The 20455-nt window shown below is 43.5% G+C and overlaps 1 protein-coding gene across 2 annotated transcripts in view; it reads left to right on the plus strand.

Moving 5' to 3' along the window:
• Positions 1-7072, plus strand: part of mib1 (MIB E3 ubiquitin protein ligase 1) — a 95548-nt gene extending 88476 nt beyond the window's left edge. For both annotated transcript variants that reach the window (XM_080546299.1, XM_080546300.1), the window contains exon 23: positions 6602-7072. In XM_080546299.1, coding sequence (XP_080402425.1) covers positions 6602-6742 — 141 coding nt within the window. In that variant the 3' untranslated portion in view covers positions 6743-7072. The remainder of the gene's footprint in view (positions 1-6601) is intronic.
• Positions 7073-20455: the final 13383 nt, after the last annotated feature.

Below are 20455 nucleotides of genomic sequence, written 5' to 3' on the forward strand. Positions count from 1 at the left end.
AGAATTATATTATGTTAATAAGTTAAAAGGTGAAGGGCAGTATGGTGATCTCTCTCTCTCTCTCTGAACGCGGGTAAACAAAAACAACGTGACTGCTTTCTGCTTTTAACCCTTTCACTTTTCAAACAGCACATTAAAGATGGATGACAGCAGAGACTGAACCCAGAACAATTCATAATGAAGTGAAATGAAACATGATATTATTGACGGCCATTATCAAAGGCAAGCTCAATGTGCAGACAGGGACGCAGCAAATATGCTGTCCCTATGGACACAAATACGTCTCTATGGACACTGCACTTTCTTTCTTTTTACCATTTAATTTACAATGGGCAAGACAGGCAACACAACTTCAGATAAAACACCATTAAATACACCATTAAATACACCATTAAACACACCATTAAATACACCATTAAATACACCATTAAATAGACCATTAAATACACTGTTAAACACCATTACATACACTGATTAAATACACCATTAAATAGACCATTATATACACCATTATATACACCATTAAATACACCATTAAATACGCCATTAAAGACAATTAAATACACCATTAAATCCCATTAAATACACTATTAAAGACCATTAAATACACCATTAAATACACCATTAAATACACCATTAAAGACCATTATATACGCCGGCTTCCGGTTGAGACACGGACAAGATGGCAGCATAAAGAAGGCTCTCCCGTTCAATTGCGTTCTTAAAGTCCCTCAAACTTAGAATTTCATACCAAATAAATAGTGAAAGAGGGCAGAGATGAACACTAGGAAAATGGACAAGAAGCAACTGCAGCAACAGTTTCCAATCGAAAAAAGTCGTAGCAACTCTCCCAATGCTAGCAATGATGACCACGAGGGCGATTCAATGCTCCCGGAAAACACAGTAGACTTGGGTCTGATTCTGAGAGAACTGAGAGATTTCTGACGGGACAATAAGACCCAACTCGAGGATATAAAAGAAGAAATAAGGAGTGCAAACGTTAGACTGGAGGAGGCAGAAGGGCGAATTGTGAATGCCGAGGAGAGAATTCAGAACACGGAAGATATCCTGACAGAAATGCTAAAGCTACAGGCCAGGACAGAAGAGAAGCTAACCGACCTAGAGGGCCGCTCCAGACGAGATAATATCCGAATCTACGGTATTCCGGAGGGGGCAGAAAAGGACTCCTCGTCGATGATCACATTCGTGGAAAAACTACTCCTAGAAAACCTCGCCATACCCAACACAAGTCTACAAATTGAGAGAGCCCACCGTGCCCTCGGTCCACAGCCACCAGCAGAGGCAAAGCCAAGATCCATCTTGGTAAAGTTCCTCAGCTTCAGAACCAAAGAAACGACGCTCCGCGCGGCATGGCAAAAGAAGGGATTCACCTGGCAGGGGACGCGAGTCAATCTGGACAACGACTATGCTCCACGCATTCTCCAAAAGCGAAAAGAATATGCAGAGGCCCGGAGGATCCTGAAGGATGAAGACATCCACTTCCAAACGATGTTCCCAGCCCGGTTAAAGGTGAAATATGACGAGGGGATCAAGATCTACGAGACCGTGGAAGAGGCGACGCAGGACATGGCTAACAGAGGTCTCCCCATCAAGCCCATCGGAGCCCCGGAGACGCTGATGGAGCAATTGAGGCAGCTGACATGGCAGACAGGCGGCAGGCGGACCGGGAGACGTGGCAGAGGAGACGCAGGCTACAAGGAGAAATTGCAACGCTACAGAAGAGACCCCCCACCCACAGACGGGTAGTCCGGTAAAAGCTGAGTGAAATGATTAGTTATAAGCAACGACTGCCCTACTAATCTACTCAGAATTAAACGGACACTTTGGGTGGGTGAGTTCAGCTCATACTATTGAAACTGTTTGCTGGTTAGTATTAAAAAAAAACGTGAGTTACCTAGTTGAATAATTAAAATACAAATAAGAATTGGTAAAGGAACGAACGATGGAACCTTCTCATACTGTTATCTCCAAGGGCCCTCTCTGTCTACGGGAGAGGGGTTTTCCCTTGGAGCCTATTGTTTTAGGCTCGTGGAGGGTTGTAGTAGTGACCCCTACCTTGGAAGTAACTCAAGTACTTTTTTCTTTTACTTGTTTTTTTTATGTTATTATTAATGTTTGTTTACAACTGTTTTACTGTAGCGACTGGGAAGCTTTTCATGTACATGATGGAAATATCACATGTTATAACCTAAATGCAAGATATAAGAATAGTTTCTTTTAAGGTTAATGGTTTACTTAACCCGATAAAAAGAAGGAAGATCCTAACAAAATTAAAGAAAGATAGAATACAAATAGCATACCTACAGGAATCCCACCTTACCAATACAGAGCATGCCAAATTGAATAAATTGGGTTTTAAATATGTATATTCATCCTCATACGAACCAGGTCATAGGAGGGGTGTGGCCATACTGTTATCAAATACAGTGACATATGAACACATATCAGAGTTTAAAGATAAAGATGGTAGGTTTATAATGATAATAGGGAAAATAGAGGGAACCCTAGTGAGTTTACTGAATGTATATGCTCCTCCTGGTAGTGACTGGACGTTTTATAGACAGATATTTGATTTAATGGCCACAAAATCTCAGGGAATCTTAATCTGTGGGGGGGACTTTAATGTTCGTTTAAACCCAAGATTGGATGCATCTAGCGGTAATCCAGAGTCAAAACCTATAAGTAGGAAGATAAAAGCATTAATGAAGGAAATGGGAATCATAGATGTTTGGAGAGAATTGTATCCATCCAGCCGGGACTACACCCACTACTCCTCCCCCCATGCCGTATACTCAAGGATAGATTATTTTTTAATTTACAATAGAGACCTACATAGAATAAGTCAATGTGACATAGGACCGATTGCCCTCTCTGATCATAGCCCTATTTACATGTCTGTGTGTCTCAATAGAAAGCCAAGGTCTACAATATGGAGGCTGAATTCAAGTATCCTGAATAACCCAGAGACAAGGGAGGCCATGAAGACTGAAATTAGAACATATCTTGAATTAAACGATAACGGGGAAGTGGCTCCGAATATGCTCTGGGATGCACTTAAAGCAGTAATGAGGGGTAACATCATCGCCACTACTTCACTTATAAAAAAACTTAGAGGACAAAGACTGCATGACCTGGAAATTAAATTAAAACATCTACAAAGACAACACAGTAACAATTTGGATAACAGGGTGAAACAAGAAATGAAAGACATAAGGAACGAGATAAATGAAATAGGCAACCAGGACATACAAAAAAAACTATTATTTACAAAACAAAGATACTATGAAGTAGGTGGGAAATCATTGAAACTCTTATCATATAGACTAAGAAAACAACAAGCAGATAATGCAATCTATAAAATAAGGAACCCCGAATCCGGAGCGATAGAATGTAAGCTAGACAAAATTCAACAGAGTTTCGAAAAGTTCTATAAAACACTATATTCCCAACCACAAGTGGACAACAACCTACAGATTGAGTCATTCCTAGCCTCTCTTGATTTACCCCCTGTCACTAATGAACAAAATAAAGACTTGGTAGCCGAAATAACAATAGAGGAATTACAATCAGCAATTTCGAGATTGAAGGCAAACAAATCCCCGGGTTCAGATGGTTTCACTGCTGAATGGTACAGATCATTTAGAGAACAATTAGCTCCAACATTACTGAAGGCATTTAATTGGGTACTACAGAAAAGGGAAATTCCACCCTCGTGGAGGGAAGCAATAATTTCAGTCATACCGAAGGAAGGGAAAGACAAACTAGATTGTAATAGCTATCGCCCTATCAGTGTTCTCCAGCTCGATTATCGACTGTTTACATCAATACTATCCAGAAGAATAGATAGGATTCTACCTAAACTCATTCATCTAGATCAGACAGGATTCATTAGACAAAGGCAAACACAAGACAACATTAGAAGGTCATTGCACATTATCAGACATATCACACAACACGGAATAGAGGCAGCTCTTGTAAGTTTGGACGCTGAGAAAGCTTTCGATTCAGTTAGTTGGACCTTTTTATACAAGGTACTATTGAGATTCGGCTTTCATGAGTCTATTATTGCAACTTTCCAAGCATTATATGATAGCCCATCCGCAAGGATCAAAATTAATGGTGCCCTATCGGGATCCTTCACTCTGGAACGTGGAACCAGGCAGGGATGTCCCGCTTCCCCACTCCTATTCAGCCTTTTTATTGAGCCTTTGAGCCAATGGATAAGACAAAATGTTGAAATTAAGGGAATAGACATGGCAGCTGGTGAGCATAAACTTGGTCTTTTTGCGGATGACGTCCTGGTATATCTAACACAGCCCACACAGACAATCCCAAAATGTATGGGTTTATTAGAGGAATATGGGACACTTTCAGGTTACAAACTAAATATTCAGAAGACCCAGGTACTAACACTTAACTATGACCCACCCAACGATATTAGAGGGAAATATAACCTGAAATGGGATGCAGATTCAATAAAATACCTAGGTGTTAACCTGCCAAAAGATGTCTCAAAATTATCTGATCTTAATTATGGCCCTTTGAATGTAAAACTAAAATCAGATGTACTACGGTGGAGTCTCATTCCCTTCTTGAGTTTGAGCTCTAGGGTGGAGTCTGTTAAGATGAACATCCTACCAAGGTTACTGTATTTATTCCAGACTCTTCCAGTGGAGATACCTGCTAAGCAATTTATAGAATGGGACAAATTAATATCTAGATATTTATGGCAAGGGAAAAAACCCAGAATCAGATACAAAACTCTACAGTTAAGAAAAGAAAACAGGGGATTTGGCCTTCCTTGCTTACGAGAATACTATTGCGCAGCTCAATTAAGGCCTGTAGTGTGTTGGTGTACTCCATCATACTCTGCAAGATGGAAGGAAATTGAGAGTGCAATGACAGAAGGGGTTCAAATAGCAGCGATAGTTGCAGATAGTGAATTAATAAACAACATGACAAATAAAAATAATCCCTGGATTAACGTGGCTTTGAAGATTTGGCAGGAGACAGTGAAACTGTGTGGTATAAAGGACTCACTTAAAATGCTAAGATGGTGTGCATATGACACAGACTTCCCTCCAAACAAAACAGATGCTAGATTTAAAGTCTGGGTTGAAAAAGGCCTTTCGAACTATTTAACTTTTGTCCACAAGGGGGCATTCCATAGCTTTGAATCGCTACAGAGAAAACATGGTTTGGAACTAAATGATTTCTATAGGTATCTCCAGGTCCGACACCATTTCAATCAGAATTTAGGGGGAGTATCAGAAGAGGGGGTAACAGGAATTATGGAAGTATTTACATCAGCAAGCAAATCATTGATATGCAACAAGGTGGTATCTAGACTATACAATGGCTTCCGCCAGATCAATCTCAAAACAGTCAATACAATATATATTAAAGAGAAATGGGAGAAAGAGGGTAATTTTACTATTTCTGGGGAGGATTGGGACAGATTATGTAAACTACAATGGGAAACGACATGCTCAAATACGTGGCGAGAATTTAGTTGGAAAAACCTTACACGGTTTTTTATCACCCCCCTACAAAAACGACATCAGGGGGCGGGTGTAGCGTGTTGGAGATCCTGTGGACTGAATGAAGCCAATCACTACCATGTATTCTGGGAATGCCCAAATCTAGTCCCATTTTGGCGGGAGATACACAATAATCTGGAAGCTATTTTTGAAATTAACATCCCCTTCAAATGTGACACCTTATACCTGGGAAACATCTCATTCGAAAATTGGGACAATAACGACAGAAAATTGATATTGATACTTCTGGTAGCAAGTAAAAAGGCTATCACAAGAAAATGGTTAAAGCCAGACGTACCCACAGTGGATGAATGGATAGATATAATTCATGATATATATGTAATGGAAAAGATGTCATACTCCCTTAGAATTCAGGTAGAAAAATTATATCAGATCTGGACGAAATGGACTGGATATGTTAAACCTGTAAGGTCAGATTTCTGTTGAATTGTTAAAAGAACATGAGAGGGTGATGTAATTGTGTTTATTTTCTTGAATCATTTTCTATTCTAATCTATCATATGTAAGATGAAAGCTCCCAAAGTTCACTCGCTATTGTTTTTCTTTTTTCTTTGTTTGTTTTTGTTTTCGTTTTGTCTTGTCTTTACTTTACTTAATATAAAAAAGAAAAAAAGACTTTGGTCATAGGAACTGAGTTGATTGTGATATGTTGAATGTAATGACGATTGTTGTAACCAATGACCATTGACAATAAAAAGAAAATTTCAAAAAAAAAAAAAACATTATATACACCAATAAACACCATTAAATACACCATTAAATACACCATACAAGCTAGGTATGAATGCGCCCTAATACATCCTTCCAACCAGAGTTAGGTGTAGGTGTTGGTTAGTTAACTTAAGTTTCCGTTAATTAAGTAGTCCGACTCACTTCTCGTGAAAGTATATGAAATATGAAACGCCATGAGTGGACTACATGAACACACGTCCTTTCTAGGGCTGTATTCCACCTTCTGTGATTCTGATATCCCAGTGTATATGAGTCCTGAATGTGTGTCTGTCTGTCTGTCTCCCCAGACCATGTGTCCCGTGTGCCTGGACCGGCTGAAGAACATGATCTTCATGTGTGGCCACGGCACCTGCCAGCTGTGTGGGGACCGCATGAGCGAGTGTCCCATCTGCCGCAAGGCCATCGAGCGCCGCATCCTCCTCTACTAGAGCCCCAGGCTTCTGTCTGGGCCTGCACCACCCCCACCTACTCCCCCATGTCCCAACAACCACACCAGCTGCTGCTGCTGCTGCTCTCTCATCCTCACCGCTCCTGTCCACCAGTCACGGCCCTCTTAGCTAACCTCTCACACTAGGAAAACCTGAACTTTTTCCAGAAAAAAAGAAAAAAGAAAACCTGGTATCGAAAAAACAAAAAAAGAGATCTCCACTGTAAGGCTCTGTCTGATTATCCCATGACCCTGTTGGCTGTCAGGAGAAGGTGTTTCGCTCCCCTAACCGCTCCCCATCCTCTGCTCTTGTGTTGTGGTCATTTTTTCTCTGTGGTGGGTCCTTGGCAGGCGGACCTTTCATGGACTTTTAGCCTTGTACGTGGACCTTTGGGGGGGCGAGAGGGAGGTTGGGGGGGGGGGGGGGGGTCACCGAGACTCATCTCCAAGCTCTGCTAGGTCCCAGACCAGGTCAAACACACACAGGCTATGTCGGATATCTGAACGTATTTTGAAGTGCGCTTGATTTAGGCCACAGTTTTTGCAATTCTGGTTCCGTTGTAACCAGGCAAACTAAATCAAGCACAACTTGAACGTTTTTTTGGAAGTGTTTGATATAGGAGTTAGAGCCGGGCTGATGTTTGTTACAGGGGTGGTGGGAGGTCTGTTCTGTTACTCCTACTGTCAGCTGTGATGTGGAGGCGTGGCGTCATGCTGTCCCCCTCATGGCTCTTGCAGCTTCTCTGTTGAAAGGGCTTCTGATGCTACAAGCCCAACTTCTGATTCTATTGTATGGTATTCTTATGCAAGCCTATTGGTCCTCCTACTGACGTGGACGTTCACTACTTCATGTTGTGATGCAGTATGTACATGTGTGACATGCTAGGAAACATGTGATGTACATGTGTGACATGCTAGGAAACATGTGATGTGAACATGTGATGTCCATCATAGTAAAGTTGGTGGAGTCTGTTAAAGACAGGTGGTGAGTTCCATAGCCTCCTCCTGACTGTCCCCTGCGTGGCTAGTTTAGCGCTAGCATGCTCTCTGACTGTCCCCTGCGTGGCTAGTTTAGCACTAGCATGCTCTCTGACTGTCCCCTGCGTGGCTAGTTTAGCACTAGCATGCTCTCGGGTAGAAAACACGTGCTGATTCAAAGTAAGGCAACAGTGCTGTTTAGTCATGACAGGTCCACCTCCACTCACTGATAAGGTACTGATACGGCAGGCCAATTGCTAGGTAGCACACCACCGCTACCTTGTTTACTGAGCTCTCTACTGAGAATAGCAGCACATTTTAGTATTGCAACACCTTGTGAGCTGCAGCTGTAAGGGCAGCCAGCAGAGAAACAGACTCCTACAGCTTCCTGTCACGTGACTAGCTCACTTCCCGCACCTGGCTGGACATTTCCTGAGACAAATTCACACGTCACCTTGTACAGCAGAAGTACAGTTGGTCATGTGTACTTGTACAGCAGAAGTACAGTTGGTCATGTGTACTTGTACACCAGAAGTACAGTTGGTCATGTGTACTTGTACAGAAGTACAGTTGGTCGTGTACTTGTACACCAGAAGTACAGTTGGTCATGTGTACTTGTACAGTTGGTCATGTGTACTTGCTGTTAAAGTGTTCCAGGGCTATAATGGTGGTGATGTCAGACCATCCTATGATTCTATAAGCATTGCTAATTACCATTGATTATTCTGTGCCATTGCTTCCAAAAATGATTATTTACCTGTTGTTAAAGACATGTTTGGGGATAAGGTGCTCTTCTGGTATTACGTTTTATTTAAATGTATTTTCCTTTAAAAAAATCGACATTTATTGAGCTAGAATGTACAATCTAATAGAAAGCGAAAACGAATAATGTAGAGTAAATTATTTTGTATTGCTGCCCAAAATAGGATTTATATGATAACTGCCTCTTTAAAATGTAGCCTATCACTCTGAAAACATTATGCTTGAATATCAATGTTGAAATTGGTCTTTTGTTGATAAGACTTCCAGCAAACTATCAGAAGCATTACTTTGGTTTGTTGTGTTAACAAGGTCTCTGCCAGTGATGAGGTGATGAGGCCAGGAGACCTTCTGGTCAGGTTCCTGATGTGTCCTACAGTGTTTTTGAGGGATATTGGAAACAATTTCCCCTGATAGCGCTTACTAAGCAGACCCAGCGATTCCCTCTGGAAGAAAAGCAGTCCAGCACAGCTCCCTGCACACAGCTCCCTGGCACACAGGCATGTCAATGCAAAACAAACCGTTTTTTAGAAAAGAAAGTAGCCTCATGCTTTTTGACTACCAATTGTTATTCTTTTCAAAGATCATGTTAACACTAATATGCTTTATGGTAGTATTGTCTTGTTACAGTTGTTATAAAGGCCTATTTTGTACTTTATTTTCAATACTTATAACTGTCTTGATTTAAAAAAGAAAAAAAAAGAAGAAAAAAAAGTTTCAGTAGTATTCTTTCCTTTTTGGCATGAATGTTTGATGTATGCAGTACAACATGTAATGAAAGCTGTTCACTCTGTATTGCTAAGTGCTTTTAAAAACAAACGTATAGCTGAAATAAAGTTCTAAATGAACCTTGGGACATCTACACTTGTGTTTTGTTATGTGATTGTAAATGAACTGGAATGGATCAGTATCATGTTGTTGTCTTTCCCCTGCTGTGTAGAAGCACCTCAGCGGCTGTAGAGGGAGGGTTGGGGGGGTTGGGGGTTGGGGGGGGTATGGTAGTTGAAAATGCAAACACTCAATAATGACTTTGCACCCCCTTGTGAGAAGCTGTGCTATGCTAATCAGAAACAATAACAACGTGAGGGGTGAAAGCCCCCCTGCCCCCCCAGGTGCTGGAAGCTTGAAGAAATCAGAACAAGGCTGTTTCCATTGGAGCTCATCCAGTGACCCATTCACAACCTGGAAGTCTGTGTGCTTCACCCACACGCAGTGCTACGCACCCCTTTATAATGAGACATTATCAACCTGTCACACACCTGCCTCTGTACACAACTAATAAAGCCTTCACCAGGAGTGCTACTATATCATATATATGTTACGGTACATGTGGGAAAACTAGGGTTAGGGTTAGGTGCTAGGGTGACTTGGTACATGCTGGCATGTCTAAACCTAACCCTAGCACCTAACCCTAACCCTAGTTTTCCCACATGTACCGTAACATATATATATATATATATACAGTATATCTCAAAAGTGAGTACACCCTTTAGATTTTTGCAAATATTATGTTATATCCTTTCAGGGGATAACATTATCCTACTGAAACTTTGATATAACTTAAAGTAGTCCGTGTGCTGCTTGAATAACAGTATAGATTTATTGTCCTTTGAAAATTACTCAGTACACAGCTGTTAATGTCTAAACAGCTGGCAACAAAAGTGAGTACACCCCATAGTGAACATGTCCTAATTGTGCCCAATGATGTTGTTTTCCCGCCCTGGTGTCATGTGACTCGTTAGTGTTACAAGGATTCAGGTGTAAATGATAAGCAGGGCTGTTGAATTTGGTGTTTTGGGCACAATTCTCTCTGAATTCTGGACAACATGGCACCTCATGGCAAAGAACTCTCTGAGCGGCTGAAAAAAAGGATTATTGCGCTTCACAAAGATGGCCTTGGCTATAAGAAGATTGCCAACACCCTGAAAATGAGTTGCAGCACAGTGGCTAAGATCATACAGCGGTTTTCCAGGACAGGTTCCACTCGGAACAGGCCTCGCCAGGGTCGACCAAAGAAGTTGAGTCCACGTGCTCAGCGTCATATCCAGAGGTTGGTTTCCAAAAATAGACGTGCGAGTGCTTCCAGCATTGCTGCAGAGGTTGCAGAAGTGGGATGTCAGCCTGTCAGTGCCCAGACCATACGCCGCACACTGCATCAAGTCGGTTTGTATGGCCGTCGCCCCAGACAGAAGCCTCTTCTGAAACCGATGCATAAGAAAGCCTGCAAACAGTTTGCTGAAGACAATGAATCCAAGAACATGAGTTACTGGAACCATGTCCTGTGGTCTGATGAGACCAAAATAAACCTGTTTGGGTCAGATGGTGTCCGGCGTGTGTGGCGGCACCCTGGTGAGGAGTACCAAGACAAATGTGTTTTGCCTACAGTCAAGCATGGTGGTGGCAGCATCATGGTCTGGGGCTGCATGAGTGCTGCCAGCACTGGGGAGCTGCACTTCATTGAGGGACACATGAATTCCAATATATACTGTGACATCCTGCAGCAGAGCATGATCCCCTCTCTTCGGAAACTGGGCAGTTTTTTAGGGCAGTTTTCCAACATGATAAAGACCCTAAACACACCTCCAAGATGACAACGGCCTTGCTGAAGAAGCTGAAGGTTAAGGTGATGGACTGGCCAAGTATGTCTCCAGACCTAAACCCAATTGAGCACATGTGGGGCATCCTCAACAGGGAGGTGGAGGAGTGCAAGGTGTCCAACATCCGTGGGCTCCGTGATGTCGTCATGAGGAGTGGAAGAAGATTCCAGAAGCAACCTGTGCAGCTCTGGTGAATTCCATGCCCAGGAGGGTTAAAGCAGTGCTAGATAACAATGGTGGTCACACAAAATATTGACACTTTGGGCACAATTTAGACATGTTCACTATGGGGTGTACTCACTTTTGTTGCCAGCTGTTTAGACATTAACAGCTGTGTACTGAGTAATTTTCAATGGACAATAAATCTATACTGTTATTCAAGCAGCACACTGACTACTTTAAGTTATATCAAAGTTTCATTAAGATAGTGTTATCCCCTGAAAGGATATGACAGAATATTTGCAAAAATCTAAAGGGTGTACTCACTTTTGAGATATACTGTATATATATATATATAAACCTTCACCAGGAGTGCTACTATATAAAATATGTATATGTTACGGTACATGTGGGAAAACTAGGGTTAGGGTTAGGTGCTACGTCGATTTGGTACATGCTGGCATGTCTAACCCCAACCCTAATCCTAACCCTAACCTTAACCCTAGCACCTAACCCTAACCATAGTTTTCCCACATGTACCGTAACATATATACAGGTGCTGGTCATATAATTAGAATATCATCAAAAAGTTGATTTATGTCAGTAATTCCATTCAAAAAGTAAAACTTGTATATTATATTCATTCATTACACACAGACTGATATATTTCAAATGTTTATTTCTTTTAATTTTGATGATTATTACTGACAACTAATGAAGATCCCAAATACAGTATCTCAGAAAATTAGAATATTACTTAAGACCAATACAAAACAAGTTTTTTTTAAAAATGTTGGCCAACTGAAAAGTATGAACACGGAAAGTATGAGCATGTACAGCACTCAATACTTAGTTGGGGCTCCTTTTGCCTGAATTACTGCAGCAATGCGGCGTGGCATGGAGTCCATCAGTCTGTGGCACTGCTCAGGTGTTATGAGAGCCCAGGTTGCTCTGATAGTGGCCTTCAGCTCTTCTGCATTGTTGGGTCTGGCGCATCGCATCTTCCTCTTCACAATACCCCATAGATTTTCTATGGGGCTATGGTCAGGCGAGTTTGCTGGCCAATTAAGAACAGGGATACCATGGTCCTTAAACCAGGTACTGGTAGCTTTGGCACTGTGTGCAGGTGCCAAGTCCTGTTGGAAAATGAAATCTGCATCTCCATAAAGTTGGTCAGCAGCAGGAAGCATGAAGTGCTCTAAAACTTCCTGTAGACGGCTGCGTTGACCCTGGACCTCAGAAAACACAGTGGACCAACACCAGCAGATGACATGGCACCCCAAACCATCACTGACGGTGGAAACTTTACACTGGACTTCAAGCAACGTGGATTCTGTGCCTCTCCTCTCTTCCTCCAGACTCTGGGACCTTGATTTCCAAAGGAAATACAAAATGTACTTTCATCAGAGAACATAACTTTGGACCACTCAGCAGCAGTCCAGTCCTTTTTGTCTTTAGCCCAGGCGAGACGCTTCTGACGCTGTCTCTTGTTCAAGAGTGGCTTGACACAAGGAATGCGACAGCTGAAACCCATGTATGTCTTGCATACGTCTGTGTGTGGTGGTTCTTGAAGCTGCAGTCCACTCTTTGTGAATCTCCCCCACATTTTTGAATCGGCTTTGTTTCACAATCCTCTCCTGGGTGCGGTTATCCCTATTGCTTGTACACTGTTTTCTACCACATATTTTCCTTCCCTTCGCCTCTCTATTAATTTGCTTGGACACAGAGCTCTGTGAACAGCCAGCCTCTTTAGCAATGACCTTTTGTGTCTTGCCCTCCTTGTGCAAGGTGTCAATGGTCGTCTTTTGGACAACTGTCAGGTCAGCAGTCTTCCCCATGATTGTGTAGCCTACAGAACTGGACTGAGGGACCATTTAAAGGCGTTTGCAGGTGTTTTGAGTTCATTAGCTGATTAGAGTGTGGCACCAGGTGTCTTCAATATTGAACCTTTTCACAATATTCTAATTGTCTGAGATACTGAATTTGGGGTTTTCATTAGTTAGTAATAATCATCAAAATTAAAAGCAATAAACACTTGAAATACATCAGTCTATGTGGAATGAATGTATACATTATACAAGTCTCACATTTTGAATGGAATTACTGAAATAAATCAACTTTTTGATGATATTCTAATTATATATCTCAACCTTCACCAGTGAGTGTTACTGTATAAACCTTTACAATATATATATCAGCCCCGCGGTGGTGTAGCGGTCTACGCACTGGCCGCTAGTGCATGCTGCCCACCGGGGCCGGGGTTCGTATCCCGGCTCGCCAGATCCAGAATATGGCCGAGGCACACGGGAAGCGGCATATTGGCCGGCCGCTTCCGAGGGGGGGTATAGGAGTATTTCTGGACTAGGATCCGTCGCGCAACACCGCCCCCTGGGGTGCCGGAATAACAGTACTGGGCTCGAGGAGCCAGTCAGCCTAGTCTGCCTGGCGCCCTCCTCTGGGACTGCCGGCCACGGGGTCGGGCGGCGGATCCAATGCAATAGGCAGGGGATAATTGGATGCTAAGTTGGGTTAAATTGGCTACCAAATTGGGTGAAAAAAGGGATAAAATCTGAAAAATAAATAAAAAAAATAAAAAAAAATATATATATATCAGGGAACTGAAAGGTTGGAGCCAAGCGGAGAGCACCATGGAGAAATTATGAAATTAATCAACTCAAGAGAACATGTAGAAAAGCTGAGCGCAGATGGAGAAAGAGCAAATTACAGGTGGACCAGGACATTTGTTAAGAACATCTCTGCCTTAATAGGACAATGAGAAACACTAGAAAAAAAATCACTTCTCGAAACTAATATATACAAACCAGAACAACCCCAATTGATAGCCTGTTAAACCCTGCCCCTAGAACACCTGATAGCACATCCTCAGCCTCCAAATGTGAGGAATTCTCAGCCCACTTTAGAGACAAGATGACGAACATCAGGATGTGTATTACTAAGACAAGACCAAACGTGTTATCCAGTGAACATCCACCACCATGTAACATGACTAGGAGTTTGTTTGTCTTGGTTCATACTGAAACATACCTGTCCACTTGACCCTATTCCTACCAAATTTTGAAGGCGATCTTCAACTCGTATGTAAGGACATTCTAGCCATTGTCTGCCAGCACTTAAAACTGCCCTGATGAGACTCATTCTGAAGAAAAGTGACCAATGTAGACCAATATCCAATCTTTCTTTTTTGTGTTCAAGCAAGTTCATGAATTCCTAGTCTCTTAACGGTAGCTATGACATCTTCCAGTCAGGTTTTCGTTCAGCCATGACACAGAAACTGCTTTGGTCAAGGTGACAAATGACCTTAGAATTAACGCTGACTCCAAAAAACAATCCTTGTCCTTCTACACCTGAGCGTAGCTTTTGATACTACCATAACATACTCATTGACAGACTTGAAAACTAACTAATACTGTACTAACTACTAACTAATACTGTATTAACTACTAACTAATAATGTATTAACTACTAACTAATACTGTACTAACTACTAACTAATACTGTACTAACTACTAACTAATACTGTACTAACTAATACTGTACTAACTACTAACTAATACTGTACTAACTACTAACTAATACTGTACTAACTACTAACTAATACTGTACTAACTACTAACTAATACTGTATTAACTACTAACTAACACTGTAGTACACTACTTACTAGGCCTACGCTAAATCCCTCAGAGATGCTCGCTCACAGTTCTACTCTAACATCATCAACAATAACCCTGGCAACTCTAAGCAACTCTTCACCACCATAAATCACCTTCTCAAGTCACAAACTCTCTCACACTCAGAAGCCACAGAGGAGAGGTGCAACAACTTCATCACTTTTTTCAGGAAAAAAGTTGACAACATCCGCTCTCTCCTCTCCAGCTCTGTCGTCCTACATGTCCCGACTGCCGACCCACAACCTGGGATTGCCCAACCTCTCTCCTGTTTTTCGGCCATCACACAGCGAGAGGTTGAGGACATCAGGACGATGAAGCCTTCCACCTGCGCCCTGGACCCCTTCCCCACAGCCCTGGTGAAGTCCAATCTCTCCGCAATAAGTCCTCTCATCACCAAGATCATCAACCACTCCCTCCAGACCGGCCATGTCCCATCTGCGCTGAAAACTGCTGTCATCAGACCACTCCTCAAAAAACCCACCTTAGACCCAGAAGTCCTCGCCAACCACAGGCCCATCTCCAACCTTCCTTTTATATCCAAGGTACTGGAGAAAGTAGTTGCTGCTAAACTCAAGGATCACCTAAATCAAAACCACCTCTTTGAGTTTTTTCAGTCCGGCTTCCGCCCTGGCCACAGCACGGAAACGGCTCTGGTCAGGGTCACCAACGACCTCCTGATGACAGCAGATACTGGCTCCCCATCCCTCCTCATTCTCCTGGATCTAACAGCAGCTTTTGACACCGTGGACCACAGCATCCTCCTTCACCGTCTGCACTCCACCGTTGGCCTCTCTGACACTGTCCACAACTGGTTCACCTCATACCTCACTGGCAGAACTGAGCACGTCACACTGGGAAAGGCGAAATCCCACACCCACAACGTCACCTGCGGTGTCCCCCAAGGCTCGGTGCTGGGCCCCACCCTGTTCACGCTATACATGCTCCCCCTTGGCTGTGTCATCCGCAGGCATGGAATGTAATTCCATTGCTATGCGGATGACACACAGCTCTACCTCAGAGTCAACCCCACCTCCTCTGCACCCCTGCCACTATCCACACTAACCACCTGCCTGGAGGAGATAGAGGCGTGGATGAAGCTAAATTTCGCCAAACTCCGTCCCGCACTCACTCTGGCAGATGCAGAGAAGCTCATCCACGCCTTTGTCTCCTCCAGACTGGACTACTGTAACGCACTCCTCATCGGGATTCCTAGCAGCTGCCTCCAGAAACTTCAATACATCCAGAACAGCGCTGCTAGGATCCTGATGAGGGTGCGCAAATATGATCACATCACCCCCATCCTCCAATCACTTCACTGGCTCCCCGTCTCCCTCAGAATCGAATTCAAGGTCTCCCTCCTCACCCTCCAGTGCATCCATGGAACTGACCCCCCCCCTACCTCAAGGAACTCCTCCATACCCCTCAGACCTCCTCACGCACCCTCCGTTCTACTGCCATCAACCTCCTCAAGACCCCCAGGACCAAGCTCCGCACCATGGGAGATCGGGCCTTCTGCTCGGCTGCTCCCAGGCTGTGGAATGCTCTCCCTGACCACCTAAGGGCACCACAGTCTTTTTAATAGAGCCTTTTGTTAGCCTTTTAATTGAACATTTTTATTGTTTTATCTTCCTGTGTTTAATTGTAGCACTCTGAGATTTCCTATGTAAAGTCCTTTTATAAATAAAATGTATTATTATTATTATTATTATTATTATTATTATTATTACTAATACTGTACTAACTACTAACTAATACTATAGTTAAGAAAGAAGATCCAACTCTCCAGTTTGACACTGTGATAGATGAATTCAGGGTAACTTCCCTGGAACAGAATACTCGCCCTGTCTTAGGATAATATCCATATTATGGTTTTATCCAATATTCCTACATTTTTAGATTGATTCTTTCTTTCCTTTTTTCAGGTTCCTGTTTGGATGATTCAGGGTGAGCCTTGGAGTGAGAAGAGAGCAGTGTATCGGACGTGTATGTTGTCAAACACACCACTAGGTGGCAGTATCCCCAATGCTCAGAACACAGTGAAGAGATATTAACTAACGTTTATTCAGTCTATTTGCCATAGAACATGCTAGAACATTAGTTCTCTTCAAATCTGCCTTGTTGGAGGAATTGATTTGTCCTGATTTGGAAGTCAACACACCCTGATGTATTTTCATTGTGTTTTTAAGGTGTGTGTGTGTGTGTGTGTGTGTGTGTGTGTGTGTGTGTGTGTGTGTGTGTGTGTGTGTGTGTGTGTGTGTGTGTGGGTGTGTATGTGTGGTGTATGTGTATGTGTGTGTGTGTGTGCGTGTGTGTGTGTGCGTGTGTGTGTGGTGTATGTGTATGTGTGTGTGTGTGTGTGTGCTTGTGTGCGTATGTATGTGCGTGCGTGCGTGCATGTGTTGTGTGTGTGTTGTGTGTGTTGTCTGTGTTATGTATGTATGTGTGTGTGTGTGTGTGTGTGTGCTTGCGTACGTGCATACGTGCATACGTGCGTGCATGTGTTGTGTGTGTGTGTGTGTTGTGTGTGTATGTGTATGTGAGTGTGTGTGTGTGTGTGTGTGTGTGTTGTGTGTGTGTGTGTTTTTGCCATCGCACTTGGGTCCGTCGTGTTGGAAGGAGTTGATCACACTTGGTGTGAAGGTCTGAAGGTCTGAAGGTCTGAAGGTCCACTCACATGTCACCAGGTTCAGAGGACAGGAGGAGTTATGCTGCGTCTTTATGGCTGGGCCGGGCAAAGTCTCTCTGCTGTCTGGACAGGCACTTCTTACACCAGAGAGGGGTGTGCGTGCGTGCTTGTGTGTGTGTGTGTGTGTGTGTGTGTGTGTGCGTGTGTGTGTGTGTGTGCGTTTGTGTGTGTGTGTGCGCGTGTGCGTGTGTGTGTGTGTGTGTGTATGTGCGTGTGTTTGTGTGTGTGTGTGTGTGTGTGTGTGTGTGTGCGTACGTGCGTGCGTTTGTGTGTGTGTGTGTGTGTGTGTGTGCGTGTGTGTGTGTGTGCGAGTGTGCGTGCGTTTGTGTGTGTGCGTGTGTGTGTGCGTACGTGTGTGTGTGTGTGTGCATGTGTGTGTGTGTGTGTGTGTGTGTATGTGGGTGCGTGTGTGTGTGTGTGTGTGTGTATATGTGTGTGTGTGTGTGTGTGTGTGTGTGTGTGTGTGTGTTAGGCCCAGAGCCATCGCCCCACAGTTAAGTCATAAAGGAGAGCTGTCCTCCCCTGGATCCCACCTTGCTGCATGTACGCCCCTGACACGCTGAGCGCTTTATTGATATTGATGAGGGCAAAGTGTCAGCCCTCTCTCCCATCCTAAACACCCGTAACAACCAAATAGGAAGGGGAACACATGAGCACAAACAATAGTCAACCTTCTGATGCTCATAAGTCATGGAATACCTTTTTTGTTGCTGAAAATGTGATATACACACAAACGACCGATTATGTGCTGCCGGGGTAGTGTGTTAAAGCCAAATGAAAAACATTTATGGAGTGCTGCATCATTTATTTGAAGTTCTGGAGACAATTTCGTGATATCCTAATTGTGTTTTATCATCTTGGATGGATGGATGACTGATATATGCCTATTATCATTGGGTGTGAGAACAGAAGGTGTCTGTCCAATGAGACTCTCTCCATGGGTTTATATCTCATCCCACCCTGCTCCCATTCATAAAAGGTTTGTTACACTGAGGTCCATCCACGTCTTCCAAAAAGTGCGCTCTCTGATTACAACTACTCTCCTATTTCGCCTTATTCCTAAGCGCTTTACAATGGCCTGAGATTCCACCCGTTCACACACACATTCACACAACAATGGCCGCAAGCTACCATGCAAGACGCCGGCCCGCTCATTGGCAATTTGTGGTTCAGTGTCTTGCCCCAGGACACTTCGACACGTGGCCAGCCGGGGCTCGAACCGCCAATCTGCCAACCGTGCGATCATTAGACAGTTCTACCTCCTGCTCTACCTCCTACTCTACCTCCTACCTCCTGCTCTACCTCCTACTCTACCTCCTACCTCCTACTCTACCTTCTGCGCCACAGCCGCCCCTAGCCCTATCACCGTAGCCTGGAGCCTGAGGCGGGCCCCTGGAGCTGGCCCCTGGAGCTGGACCCTGGAGCTGGAGTCTGGGGCTGGACCCTGGGGCTGGAGTCTGGGGCTGGAGTCTGGGGCTGGAGTCTGGGGCTGTAGGTTGTAGAGGTTGGAGGTTGTAGAGGCTGGAGGTTGTAGAGGTTGGAGGTTGTAGAGGCTGGAGGTTGTAGAGGCTGGAGGTTGTAGAGGCTGGAGGTTGTAGAGGTTGGAGGTTGTAGGTTTGGAGGTTGTAGAGGCTGGAGGTTGTAGAGGCTGGAGGTTCTAGGTTTGGAGGTTGTAGAGGCTGGAGGTTGTAGAGGCTGGAGGTTGTAGGTTTGGAGGTTGTAGAGGCTGGAGGTTGTAGAGGTTGGAGGTTGTAGAGGCTGGAGCCTGCAGGGCCACATTTACAGTGCAAATGTTATCGTTCAGATGACACTTTAAACAGTCTTTATCAATATATAGTCATTCAAGGTTTATGAGCTCAGATAAAAGGCCCCTGGCTAAGCGAGGTCATTACAAAGTGGCTGAGGTTGTTGTTTTTACAGTGGCTCCGGTACATTTCATGCTCAATAGAAATAAAAACAAACATTCGACCAAAAAACAAGAGGACAGGATGGCCTCCTGAGAGAGATATTGATTTCTCTAGAGAGAGACCGACGTTAGGGCAAAATACAGTGTGACTTTGGCAGAACCTTATCATTCTATTATCTTTAGAAGAGTGGGTTATCATAATTGCTTACTTAATAATTCTATAAAGCTGTGTAAGTGCAACCTTTGGCTGGGCAGTAAAATAGTGTTGATGCTGAGTTTGAACAGACAGACAGAGGACAGGAGGCTGTAAATGTTGTAACATGCTGTAACAACTAGGAATGTGTTGTTTTAGTTTTGTAGATCATCCTAATGAATTGAAGACCATAAAATATAAAAATGTAATAATAATTCAATAAAACAATAAAAGCACAGCAAAAGCAAAGCAGCATTCTTGGTTGGTACACACATCCCAGCTAGGGACCAACAGCAGTCAAGGGAGTACCTATTATGTATATGTTTAAATATTCATATAGCAGAAACTATTTGCAAAATTAAGCATATGTGTTGACCATACTCATACAAGAAAAGACGTTAAGATTGAGGCAGACACACACACACACACACACACACACACACACACACACTCACACCCACACCCACACCCACACCCACACCCACACACACACACACAAACACACACACACACACACACACACACACACACACACACACACACCTGCTCATATCTTCTCAGTTGTGATTAGAGAATCTGCAAGAGAATGTTGAACAATGGAGTTGTGCTTAATGAAGGGTCACAAGTCAACTACCATACACAGCAAAGACCTAGGTTCTGGGCCCTGGACAGTCTGGACGGATTGATGGCAGCTGCTGGACTGAAAAAATCAGGTGTAGTGCTGAGGCACAAATATGTACATTTCA

The sequence above is a fragment of the Nansenia antarctica genome (assembly GCF_963989245.1).
Source record: "Nansenia antarctica genome assembly, chromosome: 16".
Classification (NCBI taxonomy): domain Eukaryota; kingdom Metazoa; phylum Chordata; class Actinopteri; order Argentiniformes; family Microstomatidae; genus Nansenia; species Nansenia antarctica.